Source organism: Quercus robur, chromosome 2, assembly GCF_932294415.1.
Source record: "Quercus robur chromosome 2, dhQueRobu3.1, whole genome shotgun sequence".
In the NCBI taxonomy this organism is placed as follows: domain Eukaryota; kingdom Viridiplantae; phylum Streptophyta; class Magnoliopsida; order Fagales; family Fagaceae; genus Quercus; species Quercus robur.
In genome coordinates this window covers 26,437,987-26,461,754 of record NC_065535.1, presented here as the reverse complement: position 1 = coordinate 26,461,754, position 23,768 = coordinate 26,437,987, and the positions used below count along the sequence as shown (strand labels likewise).

Sequence of the window (23,768 nt, the reverse complement as noted above, 5' to 3'; positions counted from 1 at the left end):
ATAAAATGGGATTACTATTAAGACCAGGAATTCATCAGTCCCAGTGCCACCAGTTCCACCGCCTATTACCGGTACTTATAAAACCAAAAATTTCCCATCTCCATTTCCATCAAAATCCAAACCCACTACCATTTACACCTACACGTACCAGAAGAGTATCGCAAACAGTGCGAGCACTTGCAGAAGCAGCACCCAAAAAAATGGTCAAAGCTATTAGAGTTCACGAACTTGGTGGTCCGGAAGTCCTCAAATGGGAAGATGTGGAATTAGAAGAACCAAAGGAAGGCGAGATTCGTGTCAAAAATAAGGCCGTTGGCCTTAATTTTATCGATGTTTATTTCCGCAAAGGAGTTTATAAGACCCCCACATTGCCCTATACCCCTGGTTTGCTTTCATTTTTTTTTTCTCTCTTTTGCTTTATTATTATTATTATTATTATTATTATTTTAATCTAAGAGTATTATTATAATCTTAGCTTTTAATTCGTGCAATGCTTTAGGATTTGGGATCTTGTTAATGATTAATATTAATGACTCATGTTTGATTGTTATGGCACATGTTTGCTATTTCTTATTCGACGTCGTTAAACTTTACCCTAACTGGAACCTTCTCGATGATGCACGTTAGTGTAACATAAAATATGTGATATACAGAGTGTGAATTGGTTGGCATCTTCTGGTGTTTCTAATGGATACATCCATATCCATAGTTTGAATCTCCTCTCCCTCGTTGTAACTATTGATTGATGACCGATGATAAAGCTACATCTGCAAGATCACTGCCAGTCAAAGCAACCTAAGGCTCAGCTGCCAAGGGGGTTTTGTTGCCAATACAGAATAGATCACCAGAAGGTAGAGATGGGAGTTTGGAATGTTATGCTAACCCCAATGTGTGAAGTTCTAAGCAATCTTGAAAGGATACGCTCAATTACGAAGTTATAGTGGAGGATACGGTGGAGGAAAAATATGTTACAGTCTGAGCAATTGTTGGACCAGAAGGTGCCTTGGCTTTCACCAGATTGGGGAGCATTGATAGTATGTGAAAATAATAGTGGGGGGGGAGCTCCAGTCCTCTACTATGTGAGTCATTGGCCAGAATTGATTGATCAACAAGTGGGCAAGAAATTTTTTATTTGAATCAAATAATGGGAGGTATGAAGGCTACTCAATGGGTGATGAGAATGTAGAAGTATTAAGGGATTTAGCAAATTCCTAGGAGTTTCTATAGAGTCTTTGGAGAACAGTTTATGGCTTTATTTGGCACAATTGAGGAGAGATAGAGGAAGTCAGCAAGTGAGGGGAGTGTGCAGCGGGTAACTAACCCAACTCCTAGAGGAGCTAAGGATCTTTAAAATTTGGTATATACAGTTAATTATGATGCTGGATGACGTGGGAGTACTAGTAAAGGAAGGGTTGTTGATGTATTCCTAATGAAGCTACACCTGTTTTCTTGGAATATAATGTGTAAATGATCCTAAGAAATGAGCGGTTGTAAAAACCATGTTGAATGGATGGAAGTCTGATGTGGTTTTTTGGTTAGGAAACAAAATTGTCAAAATGTATGCAAGTGTTGTTAGAAGTCTTTGTGCTAGCCATTTGAAGATTGGATGGTACTTGAAGCAAAAAATACAGCAGGTACGGTGCTCTTAATATGGGGCAAACAGGTGGTTGAGAAAATAGATCCAGGTGTGGGTGTGTGGGGAGGTTTTCAATGTCATGTTTATTGAGTAATGTGAAGGATAAATTCAATTGGGTCTTTATTGGAGTATATGACCCTAATGATGACAGGGTAAGTAGTTGATAGGAGTTGAGAGATTCACAACAGAGTTCGGAGGTGGCTTGGTGTGTGGCGAGGGAGTTCAATATAGTTAGATTTCTGAGTGAAAGGATAGGATACGATAGATTCACTATTGCTATGACAGAATTCTTAGAATTCATTAATATACTTTGACGTAGGACAAATTGGAGAAATTTGTCGACGTGTAGTTGTGGTGGGTTAAGTTTTAGAAGGATTTGTGGATTTTGGGGTTTAGAATCTTTTTAGAAGAAGGGTGAGGGATCAAGAGAGAAAAGATTGGATTTATGGTTGAAAAGAGGAGGAAAAAAACAAAAGAAAAAAAGAAATTGAATTATTTAAATATGTGAACAGTACTGCAAACAGTGCCCATGAACAGTAACCAGGAAAAAAAAAAAAAAAAAAGAATATAAAGGGAGGAAGAAAAATCCTAAGGCCAACTTGCCTAATACTTCTAATCAACTCTCAATCTCCTTTGAATACATTGAACACAAATATAAAGACTCTTTCTTGTACCAGAAGTATTAGGATTACTAGTTTGACTAGTAAACTAATACCTTATAAAATACTAACTTGGACTAAAGAAAATAATATCTAAGATACTTAGGATCTCATAGAAAATTCTAGACTTAGCTAAATTACCAAAGTACCCTTAATTTGCAGGAATTATAGAGTGACTGAATATAAAATTGACCATAACTACAACTCAACAAAGCCTTAGTCCCAAAATTTGGGTCGGCTATGGATCATCGACATATTAGAATGGGTCGACCATGTAAATTCTTTTCCTTCATTCTATTTTATTTGAAGTCATGCTCTCTATTACTATCTTAATTGACATGTCATTTTTTATTACTTCTACTAATATTATTTTTGGCCTTCCTCTACCCTTTTTTATTTTTCATTCCCTCGACTTGGATCAACTCACTCTTTCTCAAACTATCAAGATGTGGGCCAAAAATTTATGCAGAACTCACAAATATGTCAATACAAATACTTCCAATCATGTCTCAGCCTCCGACAACACTAAACTAATCATGTGCCTTAAATGTGTACAACACATGAAACTAACAGAATTGGGGTTACCAAGACTTGAATTATGGACTTTCATAGGCAATCCAGCTCAATACTGTGCTAGTAACCATCAGTTCTACAGGCTGTAGCTGTCAGGAAGTGGGCCAATAATGTATAAGTGCTCACTAAATTGTTAACTCGACCAAAAGACTTATTTTGTTGTGATGAAATTACTTTCCTTCAATTAAGCTATTATTCAAATAGTGATTTCTTTACAACCATAGTGCATATGTGGTTTTAGAGAGTTTTGTTAGTTTCTTTAACTTGGGATAGTTATGGTACACGTTGGAGATTTTTCCTTGAATGGCACGAGAATGGATTTACCTATTTTGTATGAGGTTAGGTCCTAAGGTGGGACCAATTTATCAATACCAGTTTCTGATGCAGGTATGGAGGCTGTTGGGGTGGTGACAGCTGTGGGTCCTGGACTAACTGGCAGGCAAGTTGGAGACCTTGTAGCTTATGCTGGTGGTCCAATGGGCGCATATGCTGAAGAGCAGATTCTTCCTGCAAACAAAGTTGTGCCTGTTCCTTCCTCTATTGATCCTATCGTTGCAGCATCTGTCATCCTCAAGGGTATGACAGCTCAATTTCTACTCCGCCGTTGCTTCAAGGTTGGTTCTATACTGATGCAGCTGAATATATACTGCAGAAAGTTGAAATTTATATTAAATTGAGCCTTTAAAGTATTTGGACTAGAAACCTTGATATAAATAAAAATTGTGATAAAATGTCATCAGATATTGAGTTGGTATTGTCTATGAACATGTATTCTGCATCACTCGTGATGTACTGAATATAGAAGCTTTGGCAAGTATTTTGAGAAGCAAGGTTTCCCAATTACCCATGAATTATCTGGGTCTTCCTTTAGGTTCCACTTTTAAAGTGAAAACTGTGTGGAATAGTGTGTTGGATAAATTGGAAAGGTGGCTGGATGGAAAAAGGTGTATTTGTCTAAGAGGGGGTGTATTATGTTGTTTAAGAGCACGTCATCTAGCCTACCCATCTACTATTTGTCTTTGTTTACTATCCCTGTGAGTGTGGCTAGACATATTGAAAAGTTACAAAGAGATTTTTAAGTTATAAAGAGGTTTTTAATGGGGAGGGATGGGAGATGAGTTTAAGTAGCATCTAGTGAGTTGGAGGAATGTGTGTGAACCACTTCAAAATGGGGGGTTAGGTATTCGAAATTTAGTGCACTTTAATCAGGAGTTGTTGGGGAAATGGTTGTGGTATTATGCTTTGGAGAGAGATGCTTTATGGAGAAGGGTTATTGACACAAAATATGGCAGCATGTTGGGGGGGGGGGGGGGGTTGGTGTTCCAATCAGGAATTATCTCACCCTTTCCAATAGTGTATAAGGAAAAGGTGAAATACTTTTCATTGCTCTGTTTGCTTTAAGGAAGGTGGTTGGGTGGGTGGGGGGGGGGGGGGGTGAATCTTCTACTAAGCTTTGGCACGATTCTTGGTGTGGGGGACCTCCTTTAAAGGAGAATTTCCTAGAGTTGTATGGGATTGCTCAAGATAGATATGCATTAGTGGCTTATGGAATATTAGAACGGGGTGAGACGGTTCTCACAGTATATACACTTTGAGGTAGGTGAGGGTAGCCGAGTTCAGTTCTAGCATGGTGGTGGTGTGGTGAGCAATGGTTGAGGTTGGTCTTTCCTTACTTTTATGGTTTTCAGATAAAGATTCTTTAGTTGATCCATTCTTGGAAGACAGGATGATGGTCACCACCTTCTTCAACCTTCTTCATTCTAATTGCCCTCTACATGAGTGTAGTGATAGGTTGAGATGGAGATTGAAAAAGAACGGGGTTTTTCCTTTTAGGATGCATTAAGGAATGAACATGCTAGTAGGGTGGTGTTGTGTTTGTCGTTGTTGTCGGTTTGACTACACTGAAGTGTTGCATTTGATTTGTGGAGTGTTGTCTTTTGATCTTTTGGGGTTTTAGTGTTGCCATCGTAAAAAGGCCATTGACCTTTTGTTTGGTTGGCATAATAGGGTAGGCAAGCATTAATTGGATATTTGGAACATTGTCCCGTTATGTTTGATGTAAACTTTGTGACAGGAATGTAATTGTCGTACATTTGAGGATATGGAAATTTCAGGTCACAATTGATAGAATTGTTTGCTAGATCATTGTTTGATTGATCTTGGGCGTGGGGTTTTACCACATCAGCTCCATTGCTGATTTTTAGAATCTTTATCCATACATTAACTGTTGTAATTTTTTAGAATTCTTAGTGTTCAACCATGTACATGAAATAGTCTCTTTTCAATAAAATACTTGTTTACTAATCATAAAAAGAAAGTGCCAAATAATAGCGGTAGATTGGTGTTGTATGCGCAAGAAGAGTGGGGAATTTGTAGATCACTAACTCTGTTGTAATGTTGCTAGAGAATTTTGGGCTGTGGTCTTTTCATTATTTAAGATTTAGTGGATCATGCCAAGATGTGCTATTGAATTGTTGGCTTGCTGGTGGGGGTAGATTTGGTCATCATCATAATGTAAACATACATAATGCGATTCCTACATCTTATGTGGTGTATATGGAGAGAGAAATGTTTAAAGCTTCTAGAGGTGTGAAAAAACAATTTTGGATTTGAAGCTTTTGTCTCTGTGAGCAGTATATGATTGGACGATTGCCTCTTTACATTTTCCTTTTTCAAATTTACTTGAGTTTATTTATCTTTATGTGAAAATCAATTTTGGATTTGAAGTTTGTTTCTGTAGTCATTATATGATCGAACAGCTGCTACTTTACATTTTTCTTTTTTGAATTTACTTGAATTTATTGATCTTTGTGGTTTTGGTTGATAAATTTTGGCATATCTCTCATATACATCCCATGTACATGGGTTGTGTCCCTTTAAAATTTTTTTTGTGAATTGTTGTAGTGTGTAAATAATTTGGATTGGCAGCAATACCATGATGAATCTGAAAAGGTCTGTTTTTATCGGTTTGAAAAACTGTTAATATAAGTATATTTCTATGCATTTGTCCCCTATTCTCCTAATTTGCACAAATAGAACGCTTCAAACCTGGCATTGTGCTAAAATTGGCTCTCTTTCCCTGCCTCTTGAACATTCTTATTTCCATCAACTACTAGATATGAATAATTGTCTTGTGTAGGTTGAACCTGGACACACAATCCTTGTTCATGCAGCAGCTGGTGGAGTTGGTTCTCTATTAAGCCAGTGGGCTAATGCCCTAGGTGCCACTGTCATTGGAACTGTCTCAACGAAGGAGAAGGCGGTTCAAGCCAAGGATGATGGATGCCACCATGTTATAATCTATAAGGAAGAGGATTTTGTTGCTCGTGTCAATGAGATAACATCAGGCAATGGGGTTGATGTTGTCTATGATGCTGTAGGAAAAGATACCTTCCAGGTATTAGCTTCTTTTTTTTCTTCTCACTCTCCCTTCATTTCTGGAGAAATTTTGGATATTTAACTGAGATAACTTCATCTTCTGAATTGGTGCCATCAAATGATGCATTTAAGATATATTTACATATGATTTTCATAGTTAGCTCCTTGTGTCATCTCATATTTGTAGCCAAGGTTGCAACTTGATTTAGGTTGCTTTACCATTGAACTTTGCAAACCCATTGCTTGGTAGAGTATTCATTTTTAGGGTTGTATTGTTGAGAGGATAGAAATCTAGGATGGACAGTTTTTTTGTTTTATTCTATTTTTTTTTTAATAAATAGACGAAATAGGAAGGATGGAAAAGTGTAAAGATATATATATATTATTTGGTTAAAAAGAAAAAGGAGTGGATAGAAAAGATAATTTGTATAAATTTATTGTTATACCCTTATTACATAATAGGTAACTTTTTACTAGTTTAATTTTTTTTTTCCCTATTCTTTTATAGGAAAAGGATAATATCACCAGATAGATAGTAGAGATGAACACACCATATTTATTATATTAATTTTTTTTTCTCTACCTGTTTATTGTGTATAAAAAATGTAATTATCTAAATTAAATACCATGATGGCATGATATCTTGTAAAAATAATAAAACAAAAAGTCTTATTACCTATCCCAAAAAAAAAAAAAAAATTCTCCCATTCCTATTCTTTGTAGAAAAATGGTCTTAAGAGCTTGAAAACAACAAAAGTCACCATTGTCTAGGTAATAAATTCAACCGAATTTTCACACCCACCACACATATTCCTTCCAGTCTTGAGATCTTGAAAGACACAGGAAGAGGGCAAAAGTATTGTAGCATAGTTAGGAGTTTTGGTTATCTTACTAATAGACAGGAGATAAAGGAAATTTAGGGACATATAAGATGAGATAACAAAAGAGTGGGGCTAAGATTAGCAATGCCCAAACCAAAAATGTGTGTGGTTGAGCCATTTGCCCAAGTGACATGACAGGAATGATTAGAGTGGTGAAGTTGGAAAGCAAACCTGAGTTACCACCCATCATGTGATTATTGGCACCTAAGTCAATGACCCCTATCTGAGTGAGAGTGGTAGTGGAAGAAGATGCAGCGGAATGAGGTTGTAGAGATACAAGACAACGTTGCTCTCTCTCAGGAATAGAGACAGTTTGGTTGCTGAAGTGGTGTAAGAGGCTATGAAGTATTTTATTTATCTGAAAACTGACCGATGAGCTTTAGGTTTGCTATAAAGGTCCTAAAAAAAATCTACATTGTGATTCTCATCTCCACAATGAGTACATTTATAAAGGTGCTGCCTTTACTTTGGCCTCCCTATTGATCATGACCTCCACAACCTCTATTACCACAACTTCTGGTTTCATATGCCTTCAGCTGTACTAGCTTGGTAGATTGATCAAAAGATTAAGTTATGATATTTGTGCTGGAATCAAATAATGAGACCTGACGAAGATGATTAAAAACCTCACTTAAAAGTTCTTAGGCCAAGATTAGAGATTTCTTTTTCTTTCTTTCTTTATTTTTTATTTTTTGTAAGTAATGATATTTATTATGTGAATAGACTATTCAGTGCACATAAGAATGAGCACGGAGTAACCTAAAAGAATTACAAATAAATAAATATGTATATATATATATATATATTTTTTTTTTTGATAGGTAAGAAAAAATATATTTAAGACACTACAATATGCTGGAAAAGCACAAAGTAGTCAAAAAGTACATAAAAAAAAAAAAAAACAAACAGAAAACAAATTACAAAAAGGAAGAGAGCCAATGAACAAAGGGATGGAGTCACAAGATGTGAGTATCTAAGCCCAAGAACAATCAAACCAAAAACCATTGAAAGAAGCAAACAACTGATCTCCAAAACTATCCACATCCTTAAACATACGGCGATTACACTCCCTCCATATGCACCACATCAAACACAATGGTACTAATTCCAAATATCTGAGTAGTGTTTCCCCAACCAATTCCTCTAACCAAAAAGAAGATCAAGCAATGTTCTTGGTAAGACCCAGGACACCCCAAAAGATCAAAAGACGAAGCACCATAACTGTTGTACCTTCTCACAATGAATCAACAAATTTCACAATCTCCCCACAACAGTGACACATGCAACACCAATCAAGAAAATCAAACCCCCTACTCCTCATATTATCACTAGTGAGTATCTTATTCCAAGCCATAGTCTAAGCAAAAAAAGAAACTCACCTAGGTGCCTTCACTCCCCAAATACCTTTGCAAGGAAAAGTGATAGAGGAGGAGTCTTGTAAAGCATTTTAGTGCAAGCGAATGTCAAAGTTCCCATTCTTCTTCAAAGTCGATCTCAATCAGTCCCCATTATCAATTAAAGGGGTATTATTCTCCAAAAAATGAAGAAAATCCACCATAGAACCCACCTCCCAATCATTCAAATCTTGGGCAAACCTCACATCCCAAGTCCACCTTCCCCCTTCCCTCTTTCTAGTCAAGGTTAATGCAACAAAAGTCTCTTTATTCATGGCTATCTCATACAAAACTGGAAATGTCACTCGAAGAGGTTGAACCCCACACCAACAATCATGCCAGAATCTCACTCTATTCCCCACCCTAATCTCAAACCAAGTATTTTGACTAAAATCCTCACAACCACATCCCATACAAATCTCTCCACAAACCGCAACCATGAACACCCTTGCCCAACTTAGAAGTCCACCTCCCCATTCTTCCCCAAACTTCGTAGTTATCACCCTCCTCCAAAGACGACTCTCCTTAACCCCAAAATGCCATAGCCGTTTTCCTAATAGAGCTTTATTAAACGTAGTCAGCTTCCTTATCCCTAAACCACCATTGGACATAGGAACACACACTTTATCCCATCCTACCAAATGTCATTTAGATTCGCTCCCCATACCTTCCCAAAGAAAATCCCTTTGTAGTTTTTCAATCTTATTTGCCACACTGGTAGGAATGTTAAAAAGTGATAGGAAGTAAGTAGGAAGACTTGATAATGTACTCTTAATTAAAGTTAGCCTACCATGCTTGGACAAATACAGCTTTTTCCATCCTGCCAATCTTCCCTCAAATTTCTCGAATATAGGATTCCAAATCGAAGAAGACTTATGAGAGGCCCCTACAGGCATGCCAAGATAAGACATGGGCAGATTCCCAACCCTACACCCCAAAAGCCCTGCTAAAACATGCACATTATCTACCACCCCAATTGGGACCATTTTGCTCATGTGAACATTAACCTTCAAGCCAATGACAACTTGAAAGCATAGAAGCAACATCCTTATATGAAGAATTTTCTCCACAATAGCATCACAAAACAAGCTTGTATAATTTGCAAACAAAATATTTGAAACACAAACTCCATCACCCCGCCTACCATTAGCCTTAAAGCCTCTAATTAAACCAGCCCCTCCACTTTCTTCAAAATCCTACTATAGACTTCCATCATGATAAAAAACAACATAGGATATAATGGATCTCCTTGGCTCAATCCCCTCAAACTTCTAAAAAAATCAGCTGGAGACCCATTTACCAAAACAGAAAATTGAATTGTTGAGATACAAGTGCGAATCCACCTACACCATCTCTGTCCATAGCCCATCCTTCTTAACAGATCTAGAAGTGCCTCCCAATTCACATGATTATAAGCTTTTTCAACGTCTAGCTTGCATATAACCCAATCTGTCTACCACCTATAAAGCCATTTTGAGATTTTGAGATCAATTGATCCAAAACCCTTTTTAGGCAATTTGCTAACACCTTAGCCAAAATTTTATACACGCTCCCCACCAAACTAATAGGCTCGAAGTCTCTAATTTATATATATTTAAAAGCCAATGGGTAGCATTTATTGTTGCTAAGCTCTTGTTGTGCCACCTTATTTGCCACGTCATTAGCCATATTATTATTCTTTTTCTTATTCATTTTTTCCTTTAATTTTTTTGACGATATTAAATATATAAATATATTGGCTTTACATTCCTCTTTAGGCGGTTTTAACTTTACATATTCATCTACTTTAATTTTGATGTTTTATCTAAAAATAAATCATTGGAAAATCAAAACAAAAATATTGTCTATATATATATATTCATATTAGGCGCTTTTAACTTTACATATAATTTTGTCTTTACATGTTCATCTAATTTAGACATTTATAACAAAAAATTGAAATCAATGAAGAATAAAATAAAATAAAAAAGTCTATAAAAACGTCTCCATAATTCTTGCTTAATCATTGATGGCAGAAAAGATACAGCTTGACAACTGCTCCATAGGAGGAGTCCGCCTAAAAGATAAAAGAGATTTGCCACTTGAAAGACCGCACACACAAGATCAATCAAAGTTCTAATCATCAAAAGTGCGGCTATTTTGTTCATTCCATAAAATCCACATTAAACACAAGGGGGCAATGTTCCAAATATCTGATGAGTGCTTCCCAAACCAATTCTTCCACCCAAACAGGGTGTCCACTATTCTTTTAGGTAGCACCCATTGATCCTGAAAGCTCTGAAGATGCAGCTCCACAAGACATATGCTACATCACAGTGATTCAATAATTGATCAACTGTCTCCCTGCTACACCAACACATACAACACCAACCCACTAGAGAAAATCACTTTATGAGATTATCACAAGGATTTTTCCCCAAGCTACCATCCATACAGGGAAGGATACCTGCTTAGGAGCCTTAACATACCAGATACTATTTCCAAGGGAAGGATGTGACTTGTGTACCTTGAATGGCCCCATAAAAAGAGCAAACAACTCTATTACTCCCATTTAGTCCCCTTCTCATTTTATCACACCCCCTAGGGGAATTGGTGGATAAAAGATCTAGGATAGAATGCACTTGCTCCAACTCCAAATCATTAAAACCTCTGTGAAATCTCACATTCCAACTCTGCCCCTCCCATCAACCAAAGCTGAATGAACAGCGGCATCTCTAGCTACTATGCAAGCATTTACATCTGGATTCAGAAAAAAAAAATTCCCACATCACTTGTCCTGCCAAAGTCTCACTTGTTCACTGTCCCCCTACTTCGAAACACACATATTGCAGGAATCTGTCCCAACCAGTCTGAATACTTTTCCATAAGCTACAACCCGTGTTCATCTAATTGGTTTTGAAGTCCAACCAAGTAATGGAATATTTTTTTACCAAATAAAAATACTTTTATTGACTTTGCCTGCTGAGCATAATTATTATTACTTAATTTAATTGAGGTCGTTGAAAACAGTTCAGGGGAAAAAGCAAACCAGAGTCCAATTCTTTCTTTGATTCCATCACAACCACTGAACATGTAACCCAACTAAAAGAAATTTAACTAACCAAAAAAAAAAAAAAAAAAAAAAAACCTCACAATTTCATAACCAGAGAAAACAGATTCATTAATTCAAGAGATTAAAGAGACCTAAATAAATTGAGTCGATTAACAGCACAAAGAACTTTCCAATAACACAGCTGAGATAAAAGAAATGAGAAACATATTAAGTAAGTGATATGGGTTGGATTACTCACCGAGACTCAACCCTTGGTTGCAGTGGAGTGAATCATTGATGATGTCTTATTGACGGCATACTGAGTTTGTACCAGCAGATGACGTCTTCTCAGGGTGACAAAATTAACCAGTCATGGTTTAAATGAACCAACTATTTTGGTGTTGAGAATGTCGAAATCAGGTCTAAGGAATTATCACCATCAACAGAAATTGACTGTGGGTGGTTGCAATTGGGAGTTGTGGTGCTGAACTATGATCGCAATGGTAAAATTGGGTTGTTGAGGTTGATTAAGGTCGTGGTTGTGACAAGGATCAATTGTGCTCACAGCAGAGGTCAAATGCGGTGATAGTCACAATGGTACAGTGGTTGCAGTGATGTCTTGGTTGTTGACACTGGTTGATTAACGGTGACAGCGGTTCCACAGTTTGCATGGCTCTAATACCATGTAACCCATTTTTTGGTAAATTATTCTTAGGATTAATAAATATCATTAGCCCTAATAGACATTATTTATAGTTTTGTGAATAAATACACTATGACCAATTTACTCTTACTCTTACACTAATACAACATTACTTTTAAACTTAATTTTATTAAGGGTTTGGAGTATCAACGCATCATACTTGAAAAAAAGTCATACTGTTTACAGTCAGCTCTCCCCTATTGTTACCTTGGCATTTCTCAATTCTAAGCTAGACATGTCAAACTCAGATATTACTATTTCAAGTAAGGTTTGAAAGATTATGAAACATGTATGGTAATCACTGAATCAAGTTCTGCCATTCCACATAATAAAACCAAGCTCGAATACGAATAATCAGTAAATAATCAAGCTTAAATTTAATGTTCCCAAACCTTAACTTGAATCTACTGAAGCTGGTACGTCATAGCTTTGGTTAGCTGTTCTAATTTGTTTGTTATGTGCTGGTAAGAAGTTTCTTATTCGGAAGTTAATATATCCAGGGATCATTGGCATGCTTAAAGCCTCGTGGGTATATGGTGAATTTTGGTCAGTCATCAGGTACACCAGATCCACTTCCATTGTCAGCTCTTGCTGCGAAATCCCTGTTCTTGACCAGGCCTTCCCTCATGCAATACACTGCAACTCGGGATGAGCTACTGGCAACTGCTGGGGAGGTATTTGCTAATGTCGAATCTGGTGTCTTGCGAGTTCGAGTAAATCATACCTACCCTTTGTCTCAGGCGGCTCAGGCACATGTAGACCTTGAAAGTAGGAAGACTACTGGATCCGTTGTGCTGATACCATAAGGTATCATTCAGTAAGTCCTTCCAATTATCTTATTGGTTTATCCATTTGAAATGCCTTGAAGTCTGTGTGGAACGAAATAAATGTCTTCTCGGTATGGCTGGGTAGCCGAATGTAAATTAATGTTTTGAAACTAGTCTGTGTACGTGGAACGAAATAAATGTCTTCTGGATATGGCTGAGTAGCCGAATGTATATTAATGTTTTGAAACTAATCATCAAGAGAACTATTGTGACAGGAATAAATGGATTTGAACTGTATCTTCCGTTTTCTTAGAATTTATAATTTCTTTTACTTTTGTATATGTTTGAATAATGTTTAAGTGATTAAGTTTACTGTTTCTTAATATATTAAGCTTTTAGGACAATCAATAAATTATCATGATATCATAGCACGTCGTCCTAAGTTCGAACCATGTTTCTACTTTACCTTGTATTTAAAAAGTTAAAAATTGCATGTGTTTGGGAGTATTAGAATAATAATTAAGTGATTAAATTCACTATTTTTTTACGGTTTAGTTTTTAAGACAATTGGTAATTTATCAATATGCATCGTAATGAACTCATTGTGAGATTAAGCATTCTTACAAGGTGATTTAGAGTGAGAAAGTCTAATGAAGCAGTAACAATTTAGATGGTATGTTTCTTTCATTTCACATATGTGAGAGTATTTGTTTATGTTTGGAAGACTGAAATCTTCAGATGAGTAGAGTTTCACCTAAGAATAAAATCTCTCCCTAGGCTTGGCTACCTAGAATTAGCCATAAACGAGGCCCGGCTACCTCGGATCAACCATAGATTTTCTTCTTGTTTTGCTGTTGCGTTTTGATGGGGAGTTTTTGCAAATTTTCAATTGAAGCTAAGTTTTTTCAAGTGGTGGTGGAGGAAGGGGGAACCATTTTTGAGTTACGCATTTTTGAGAGGGGTAAGTATTATTCGAGATCAGTTTGTATGGGGAAAAAAATCTTGTCATTGGTTGCTGTCAAAATTGGAGCAAACGGTGTTAGATCGTAATTCTAGACATTTCTTTACGTTCAGAGAGGGTGATATTGCGTATACATTCCAGAAGTGTTCTAATGCTTTTGGAAATTATATAGTCGTGACTAAACTTAAGGTTGGGGGTCATAGGAAATTAATGATCATACCCGAAGGAAAGGTGATGTGTCGGTTTAATAACACCCAAAAAACCAATGAAAATCTTAGATGGGATGCACAAGCAGCTGCAATCTATTGTGAATGTTTCTCGTTCTTTTGCAACAATGATTAAAGGAGAGAAGCAAAAGACTTTTATGGCTTCGGATTCTAGGCCTCTTGCCATTGACAAGGGAAAAAGTATTATTGAAGATCTTTCATTAGTTGTACAAAATCTAGTGAAATCAGTACGTGACGAGAAGGAAAGGAACAAGAAAAAATTTTCGGAGGGGAAACTGATGAGCAGCGGTGAGGGGAAGGTTTAGAGCATTAAAATTCACCCGAAATTAGTGGAAAATTTTCAAACAAGATTGCTGTTATGATTTGATTCAAAATCAAAAGGAAAGCAAGTGCAAAAATCATGGGAATCCCAAGTATTAAGGAGGGGATTAACGATGTGTGCAGTGAAAGACATAAGAGGCAGGTTCGGTGGGGTTTCCATAAAAGAATAGACAAATTAGTCTATTCAACCATGTCACTCACAACACATACCCAAATGACCAAGGAGTTTTAAAAACAACAGAACAGGCAGTGGGTTCAGTTAAGCCCAGTCAGAACAATAACATGGGCCTATTTGAAGCCCAACTAAAGGCTGGATCAACCACGTCACTCACAACACATACCCAGATGGAACAAGGAGTGTTAAAAACAAAAGAATAGATTAAGGGTTCAGTCAAGCCCAGTCATGATAATAACATGGGCCTACCTCAAGATCAAGCTAAAGGTTGGGGAAATCATTTCAGCCCATGATAATTGTGAATTCCAAATGGATTTGGGACATCTAGTTATACTATTTGTTGCCTAGAGTTGTTGGGAATGAGGAGAATCCTCAAAGGCAGTAGCGTCACGGTCACGCACTAGAGTTTTATCTCTTCAGCAATGTTCTTCAAGTCAATCGAAGCAATCGAGTAGAGTGATTGTCTTTGTTGGGTGTTTGGTGTTTGGGTTGAGATCGGATTTGGTGGGAATTACTCGGGAGTTTACTTGCTTGTTGATATTGCTAGATCGGGTGATTCTATGGACTGATTCAATCTTCTATATTGTTAGAGAGTTGATGGGTCGGATGAGAGTGACAGAATCAATGGTGGTAGGTGATAGCATTGAGTCACAGGCTTCGGGGTTGGAGGCACAAACAAAAAGGGGGTAATTTAGAGCTGGTGGTATCACCGCCAATGCTAAATTTGGGCTCGGATCTGCCTGGTGCTGAATGGGCTGGGTTGGGGGAAGTTGAAGAGTATGGAGCAAGAAATCCTATACTGTGTACACCTTTAAACACAATCGATCCATTTTTGCAGGACAATGCTGTTGGAATTTTGGAGATTGATGAAGGCAGATTGGAGGCATCTCGATGGGTTAAATATAGAATTTGTGGGTTTTTAGTAAATTGGCTAGGTTATCTGTGGATAGACATGAGCGACTATGTATTACTTTGTTACTTAAAATTAAGCAGGAATTAGAGGCAGCTAGGGGGGGGGGACTGTTGGTGCTAGTAAAGTGAATACTACAAAAGTGAAAGGTGCCAGGGAACTGCGGAATTTGGTTACTTCGGTTAATTATGAGGGAAAGTAGTTTTAGTCGTTGTGCCTTAATTTGGGAGTTTATAGTTTTTACTTTTAAATGAAGCTGAAAATTATTTCCTAGAATGTTTGGGGTTTGAATAATTTTGAAAAGCGTTTGGTAGTGAAGAATCTTCTTAGGGACTAAAAGTGTGATACAGTTTGTTTGTTAGAGACTAAATTGGGAGTGATGGGCAGATCTTTGGTTGGTGGAATTGTCCTTATTTGAACTTGGTTGCTTTGGATGCTGATCATACGTTTGGTGGGATTCCGGTTATGTGGGATAGGAGGGTTTTGGAAAAAATGGAAGATATGGTGGGGTTGTATTCAATATCTATTAGATGGCAGGGGGTGGTAGATGGTTTTGAATGGGCATGTTCAGGGGTCTATGGGTTGAATGCAAATAGTTTGAGAGGCTTCTTGTGGGATGAGTTGATTGGAGTTAAGAGTTGCTTGGGATGTACCATGGAGTTATTGGGGGATTTTAATGTGATCTGCTTTCCTAGCAAGAAATTGGGTGGTCGTTGCTTTAGTTAGGCAATGTTAAAATTCTTTGAGTTCATAGAGGATATGCACTTGATAGATCTACCTCTTGAAGGAGGGCCTTACACATGGATTGATAGTGCATTGGTGTCTATGGATTGGGAAGAGCAATTCTCTGATGTTATTAAGTGGGTGTTACCACATCGGATTTTTGATTATAGCCCTATTTTGTTAGAGGCAAGAGGAATGGCAAGAGGGAAAAGTCCCTTCAGATTTGAGAATATGTGGTTAAGAACAGAGGGTTTGAGGAAAAGGTGCAATTTTGGTGGAATTGTTATTCTTTCTATGGCACTCCCAGTTTTGTGTTAGCTAGGAAATTAAAGGCCTTGAAGGAGGATATTCGCTTGTGGAATTCAGAGTTTGGAAATGTAGAAGTGAAGAAGAAGAGATTGTTGGAGTTAGTGAAGTTAGATAGGGGGAAGGAAGGGAGTACAAGGATCACAATTGAGGAGAATATGGAAAGGGATAGAGTGATTTTAAAGGTGAAGTGGTTGGCTTCATTGGAGGAAATATCATTGAGACAGAAGTCTAGAGTTTTATGGTTCAAGGAGGGAAATAATAACTCAAAGTTTTTTCATCGGATGGCTAATTACCATAGAAGAAATAATTATTTAGGTAATTTAGAGGTGGATGGTGTGGTATATGAAGATGAGGCTAAGGTTGTTGCTCAAGTAGTGGGCTTTTATCAAAAGTTATATAAGGAGATAGAAACATGGCGACCTGTGGTGGATGATTTGAATTTTGATAATATTGGGGAAGTGGAGAGTGGTTTGCTTGAATGGAGACAAAGCCCCAAGACCTGATGGATTTACGATGGCCTTTTTCCATCATTGTTGAAGGGTTATGGAGAGTGATATTTTAGCATTCTTTGATGAATCTTATGATATTTTTTGATTCAAGAAGGAAGAAATTTTACGGGTTTTGCATGATATGGAGGGGGACAAAGCCCCAGGACCTGATGGATTTACGATGGCCTTTTTCCATCATTGTTGGAGGGTTATGGAGAGTGATATTTTAGCATTCTTTGATGAATCTTATGATTACGGTAAATTTGAGAAGTCCTTGAATGCTTCGTTTACTGCTCTTAATTCTAAGAAACATAAAGCCTCTGACATTAGAGATTTTAGACCGATAAGTCTACTGAGTAGTGTCTATAAGATGTTGGCTAAGGTCGTGGCATACCAATTGAGAGGGGTGCTAAATGGTCTCATTTCTGAATCTCAAAATGCATTTGTGGGGGGTCGTCAGATTTTGGATTCAGTTTTGGTTCCAAATGAGTGTGTTGATAATTGTATTAGTAGTAAGATACCTGGGGTAATTTGTAAATTGGATATAGAAAAAGCTTATGATCATGTAAATTGGGAAGCCTTGCTTTACTTGTGGCAAAGGATGGGTTTTGGAGTTTGATGGCGACAATGGATCCATACTTGTATCTCTACTGTCCAGTTTTCAGTTTTAGTTAATGCTCTCCAGCTAGTTTCTTTCCTAATTCGAGAGGTTTAAGGCAATGGGATCCTTTAAGTCCTATGCTATTCCTTCTTGTGATGGAAGTATTTTCTAGGATGCTTAGGCGTATGGAGGAGGCTGGTATTATTAGGGGTTTTAAGGTGCGTGGTGTGGGAGGTGATGAGTTATGCATATGTCACCTGTTATTTGCAGATGATACCATTTTGTTCTGTAACCCTAGTGTTGAACAATTTCTTCGTATTAGGATGTTACTAACTTGTTTCACAGTAGTTATAGGGCTAAAGATTAATGTTAGTAAAAGTAAGATGGTTTCGGTTGGTGAGGTGAATAATTTGGATGAGTTAGCAGAAGTTTTGGTGACTCTTCCCCCTAGGAAATCTGTGGTTGGTTGTAAGTGAATCTACAAGATCAAGACTTGCTCTGATGGGTCCATTGAGCGATATAAAACTCGTCTTGTTGCAAAAGGTTTTACACAGGAGTATGAGATTGATTATGAAGAGACTTTTGCTCTAGTTGCTTGAATCTCATCTGTTCATGTCCTCTTAGCTATGGTTGTCAAAATCGCAATCTGGATCGTAGGATCGCATGATTTTACAATCCCACCTCACCAAAACGATTAGAATCGCACTAGGATCGTAAATATGGTAGGATCGTACGTAGGATCGTGTAGGATCGTATAGGATCGTAGGATCATATGGGATTCTACCGATCCTACCGATCCTACCAAAAACATAATTTTTTTGTTTTTTTTTTTTTTTTTGGATAAATTTTTTGTTTTGATGAAGCTTAAAGGATTTTTATTTTTTCATGTTGTGATGCTATGACTTTTTATTTTTTATTTTATAAAATTATGTCAACCTAAGCAAATGTTTTCTAGTTTCTAGTTCACTTGTAATCAAAATGAAAGAATGTTTCATCATTTTTAAATGAAGAATTTGACTTGGCTTTGCTGCATTTTAAGCTATAATATTGTTAAATTTGTTTGATCATTACACTAATTTGTGTTCTAATATTACTAAAATATTTTTTTTATATATAATTTTATCAGTTATGCTTGTATTTGTATATAGATTGATTATTTTTTTGAGTATACTCTTTAATTGTTGCTGAGTGGTATAACTTGAATAGTTGAGTGTGAAATTGTATCTTGATATCTTTTACAACTCTAATATACAAATATATAATGTCTACATAGATGATGAAATGAATGATGATGATTAGGAATTTAGGATGATGGTTATAAGAACCTTAGAATGGGAATAATTAAATATTCACTTCATCTTAATATTCATCTTACTTTTGGATTTCATATTGTAGTTAGCTAGTTTCCATTTGCTAACTTATTTTGGATTTCAAATTTGGAACTTAGAACTTAAAAATATTTTCCTTATGTTTTAATAAATATTTTGGTATTTGGTTGCTAATTAAATATTTATTGAACTTTTTAGATACATTAAGTCAAAACTTAAATATATTTGTTTCGTTAGTATATACTTAGCGATGTATGACATGCAAATTACATCATATGATACAAATCTAAGTTTTTTTATGGATGAATTTATAATTTACATAATTATTCAACATACAAAGTCATTATCAATGTGTTTTTTGTTTTAAATATGAAAATATGTAGGATCTTACGATTCACGATCCGATCCTACGATCTACGATCTCACCTACCTTCAACGATCTTACATAGGATCCCGATTTTGACAACCTTGCAGTCTTAGCTGTTGCCGCTGCCAGTAAATGGGACATTTTTCAAATGGATGTTAAAAATGCCTTCCTTAATGAGAATTTAAGTGAAGAAGTTTATATGCAACCTCCTCCTAGTCTCTCTATTGAATCGAACAAGGTTTGTCACCTTCGACGTGCACTTTATGGCTTTAAACAAGCTCCACAAGTTTGGTTTGCCAAGTTCAGCTCTACCATCTCTCGCTTGGGTTACATTGCCAATCATTATGATTCTGTCTTATTTCTTTGTTGCATCGACAAATGCACCATTTTACCTTTTCTATATGTGGGTGATATGATCATAACTGGTGATGATCTCAGTGGCATTCAAGAACTCAAGGATTTTCTCAATCAATAGTTTGAGATGAAAGATCTTGGACATCTCAGCTACTTCTTAGATTTTGAAATCACTCATTCCATAGATGGGTTTTATATTACTCAGGCCAAGTATGCTTTTGAACTTTTGTCTTGAGCTAGACTCACTGATAGCAAGACTGTTGACACTCCAGTTGAACTTAATGCACATTTGACTCCCTTAGGAGTGAAACCATTGTCTAATTCCTCTCTTTACAGATGATTGGTTGGTAGCTTAGTTTATCTCACTGTCACTCATCTAGACATTTCCTATGTTGTTCATCAGGTGAACCAGTATCTGTCTGCTCCACAATCGACTCACTATGCTATTGTTCTGTGCATTCTTCGATACCTAAAGAGCACTCTCTTCCATGGTCTTTTTTACTCTGTTCAATCTCCTCTTATTCTCCGTGTATTCTCTAATGCTGATTGGGTAGGAAATCCCATTGATTGCAGGTCCACCACTGGTTATTGCTTTCTTCTTGGTTCTTCTCTGATTTCTTGGCGAAGCAAGAAACAAACCCTTGTGGCCCGCTCCAGTACTAAAACAGAATATCATGCCTTTACTAATACCACATCTGAGCTCCTTTGGTTATGATGGCTTTTTAAGGACTTAGGTGTGTCCACATCCTTTATTACTCCTCTTTATTATGACAACCAGAGTGCCATTCATATTACTCACAATGATGTCTTTCATGAACAGACTAAACACATCAAGATTGATTGTCATTTTATCCGTTATCATTTTGTTTATGGTGCTCTCAAGCTGTTCTCAGTCTCTTCTAAAGATCAATTTACAGATATCTTCACCAAGTCACATCATAAGGGACGCCTTCGTGCTTTGGTTGACAAATTCAAGTTGGTCTCACACCCACCTTGAGTTTGAGGGGGACTATTAACGTGTAATAGGACTGTGGGCTTTAGACTCACCTTGTTTGCTTGTATAGCACATATACTTGTATTACACACTTTGCTTCCTATATAAAGGCAATCACATATATTTTATTCTTTGAGAAATACAATACTATTCATTTAGTATTTCTAACATCATTGATTACACACAGATATCTATAAAATGGCCATCCACTCAGATTGGTCCCCATCTGTTGGAGTACCTAGAATCTATACCAGGTCAAATTCAAACTCCATTGTATATCATTGCTTGGCCTACAATCTCCTTTAATATGTTACAGTGCAAAGTTTGGGTTTCATTTTCAGACGAAGATATAGAGAGGATGATTACCTGTGGTAGACAACTAAGGTGTCTATGGGGTTATGCTCTCGAATCGGAGCCATGTTCAGCACTGCATGGGATGTGGGAACTTCAAAGGAAAGTTAGGCATTTTCACCAGTCAGTTGAGACATTCTGGCTACACAACGGATCTATTGTAAATAGAAACCTTGTGGAATTCTCCCCCTGGAAACCTCCAATGCTTTTGCCTTGATCATAGTTGGAGATGATCCCTTTGCTTGCCTGTATCATTTCTTTACAAAGCTAGACTTCATATTTTATTCATGTCAATTATAGATTTTCTCAGGTTGAGCATCCACCTCTTTTTTTCTTCCTTTTCCGCTTTAATCTCTTTTAAATGTAATGTTATGTATAGACTATAGACATACTTAAGTAGATTATATGGAAGAAATTGTCGATGATCTAATCCTCGCGTTCAATTCTGTGTTGCCTCTTGGCAAGTTTTTCTCACTATCATAGCTGGCGTTCTCCACGTTCAATTCTGGCGTTCTCCACGTTCAATTCGCTAATTTTTTGTCCTTTTTTTGGGGGGATTCCTAGATGCTTTACTTGCAACTATCATAGTGAATTAGAGAATCATTCTAAAATTTTACACTTCGGCACTCCATTTAAATCCTCCTATTTTAATATAGATATAAAATACTATGTGGCATTTAAAAAATTCAATGGCCTAAAAAATTTCATGTAAATCACATGTCCTACTTTTGAACTAAAATGGAAGGGAATTGGAGGGTTTAAATAATAGGGGATCTTATCCTCTAAACTTTAATGAAACATATTGTTTTCATTTTGCTTCCTTTTATATTTTTGGGTGTTATACAAAATAGAAGGAAATCATTGATCAAATTTAAGCTCTAATTTAGCTAATTCTACATTGAGAAACAATTTCTATTTTTCATTCACAATGCATGAGAGTACTTGCAAAATTACCATTTATACAAGATTGTCTCCAATCAACAATTAATTCTTCAATTCTTCTATGACCACATACTTTGTCACAACTTGTAGAAGTGTCAACTTGTAATTGGATTACACTACTTACACACGGGTCCACCATTTGTACCTAGTGAAAAATAATCTAATCACCGTTTGCCACTTGTTTAAATTGTATCAAAGTGTATGGTCCTAAACTTTTTGTTAATTCCTTTGCCTTGTATTGATCACTTGTTCTTTGTTGAACTACTATAGTGATTCATATTGAGGGAAATTCTTCAATCATTGTTGATAACGGTTATTGCTTGTTATGTAAATCTCTACTCTTTTCATCTTATTCCGGTTTTTAAAGATAGCTTCAATGATACCTAGATCTATTTAGGTCTCCATTTACTCAAATTTCGCTTCTATTTTTATTTTTCATTCTCACTGATATGACAATTTTTATTTTATTATTATAAGTGATTTTTTGATATTTCAATAGTTATAGTCTCATGGGGGGCAAATCTTGAAATTTTTTTTTTTAACAGCTAGAGCCTAAAGGTGTTAACCAATTGAACTATAAGACTCTAGGCTATTATAAGTGATCTAAACGTAAGAAAGTTCATTGTTATCTAATAATTTACTACCATTTAATGAAGCAACCTATTTGATGTGAGCAAAATCTTGGATTGATACCTATTATACCCAAATGACATTGCTTTGTTGTAAGTGGTTGTCTTTTTCTTCACACGAGGGAGAGAGAGAGAAACTTTTGATATAAATAATAAAAGAGTTAAAATGTTATGTATAAATAATAAAAGATCTAAAATGTTATCTAAAATAAAAGAATTGAAAAAGTGAGTACCAAAAATAAGTTTTTTCAATTCTTTTTAATGGATATATAAAGAGTATTTAGATTGTCATAGGCTCATAGCTTATAAAATATTTCTTTAAAATAACAAAATTAAAAAGTTAGAATTTAGTTTATTACCACAAAAAAAAAAAAAAAAGGATTGAGACTTTTATACAATTCTATTAATTTAACTATAAGTTGAACATATCCTTTCAATTTCTCAATTTTGTACACTTACTACAATCAAGAATATTCTCCATTCCAAAACTTGTCTATTTCCTAGTCTAGATTAGATTTTATAAATTCAAATGTGCATAATTTGTTTTGTCATTTAAAATTTATAAACAGCACACTAAATTTAGAAAATAGAATATTGACAATAAAATGAATGAAATAGACCGTTTTAAAAATGGAGAGGGATCTAAAAATAATTTTTTTTTTTTTTTTTTAGTTTGTCCAAATTATAGCTTGGACTCCTACTTCCTCATTGTCTTTGGTTAATTCAACATAAAACTCTTGACCGTTCAAGAAATTGACAATCTCTCTATTTATTTACATTTGTTTAACACACTCAATTTCACAACACATCAATATCTCAAACAATTATGATTAGAGCAACATCATTTCCACCATTTCATATACGAACACTATTTTTATTAGAGAAATATCATATCAATAACATTTTCACAACAAAACCTAAATAATAGATTGTTACGGATGGACAAAAGTAATTTCAACAACATAACAGAACACTTCTCTTTTTATTGGGAACGGCTTGTGTCCAGTGGTCAGTTTCACTGGACACGTTGCGATGCAGACATGTGTTTGCATTGCAACGTGTTCAG

The 23,768-nt window shown here is 36.1% G+C and overlaps 1 protein-coding gene and 1 long non-coding RNA gene across 6 annotated transcripts in view; both read left to right on the top strand.

The window, feature by feature from the left end:
- Window positions 1-23,768, top strand: part of LOC126713086 (uncharacterized) — a 94,870-nt gene continuing 71,102 nt past the window's right edge. The window contains exons 1-4 of one of the 5 annotated variants that reach the window (XM_050412737.1): window positions 6-384; window positions 3,256-3,482; window positions 6,008-6,265; window positions 12,756-13,319. In XM_050412737.1, coding sequence (XP_050268694.1) covers window positions 6-384; window positions 3,256-3,482; window positions 6,008-6,265; window positions 12,756-13,061 — 1,170 coding nt within the window. In that variant the 3' untranslated portion in view covers window positions 13,062-13,319. Of the gene's footprint in view, window positions 385-3,255; window positions 3,483-6,007; window positions 6,266-12,755; window positions 13,320-23,768 lie in introns of those variants that run through there. The other 4 variants (XM_050412738.1, XM_050412739.1, XM_050412735.1 and 1 more) reach the window with 4 other exon arrangements.
- Window positions 19,453-21,561, top strand: LOC126713088 (uncharacterized). The gene is made up of 2 exons (XR_007651265.1): window positions 19,453-20,520; window positions 20,607-21,561. It is a non-coding gene; the product is annotated as an uncharacterized LOC126713088 (long non-coding RNA).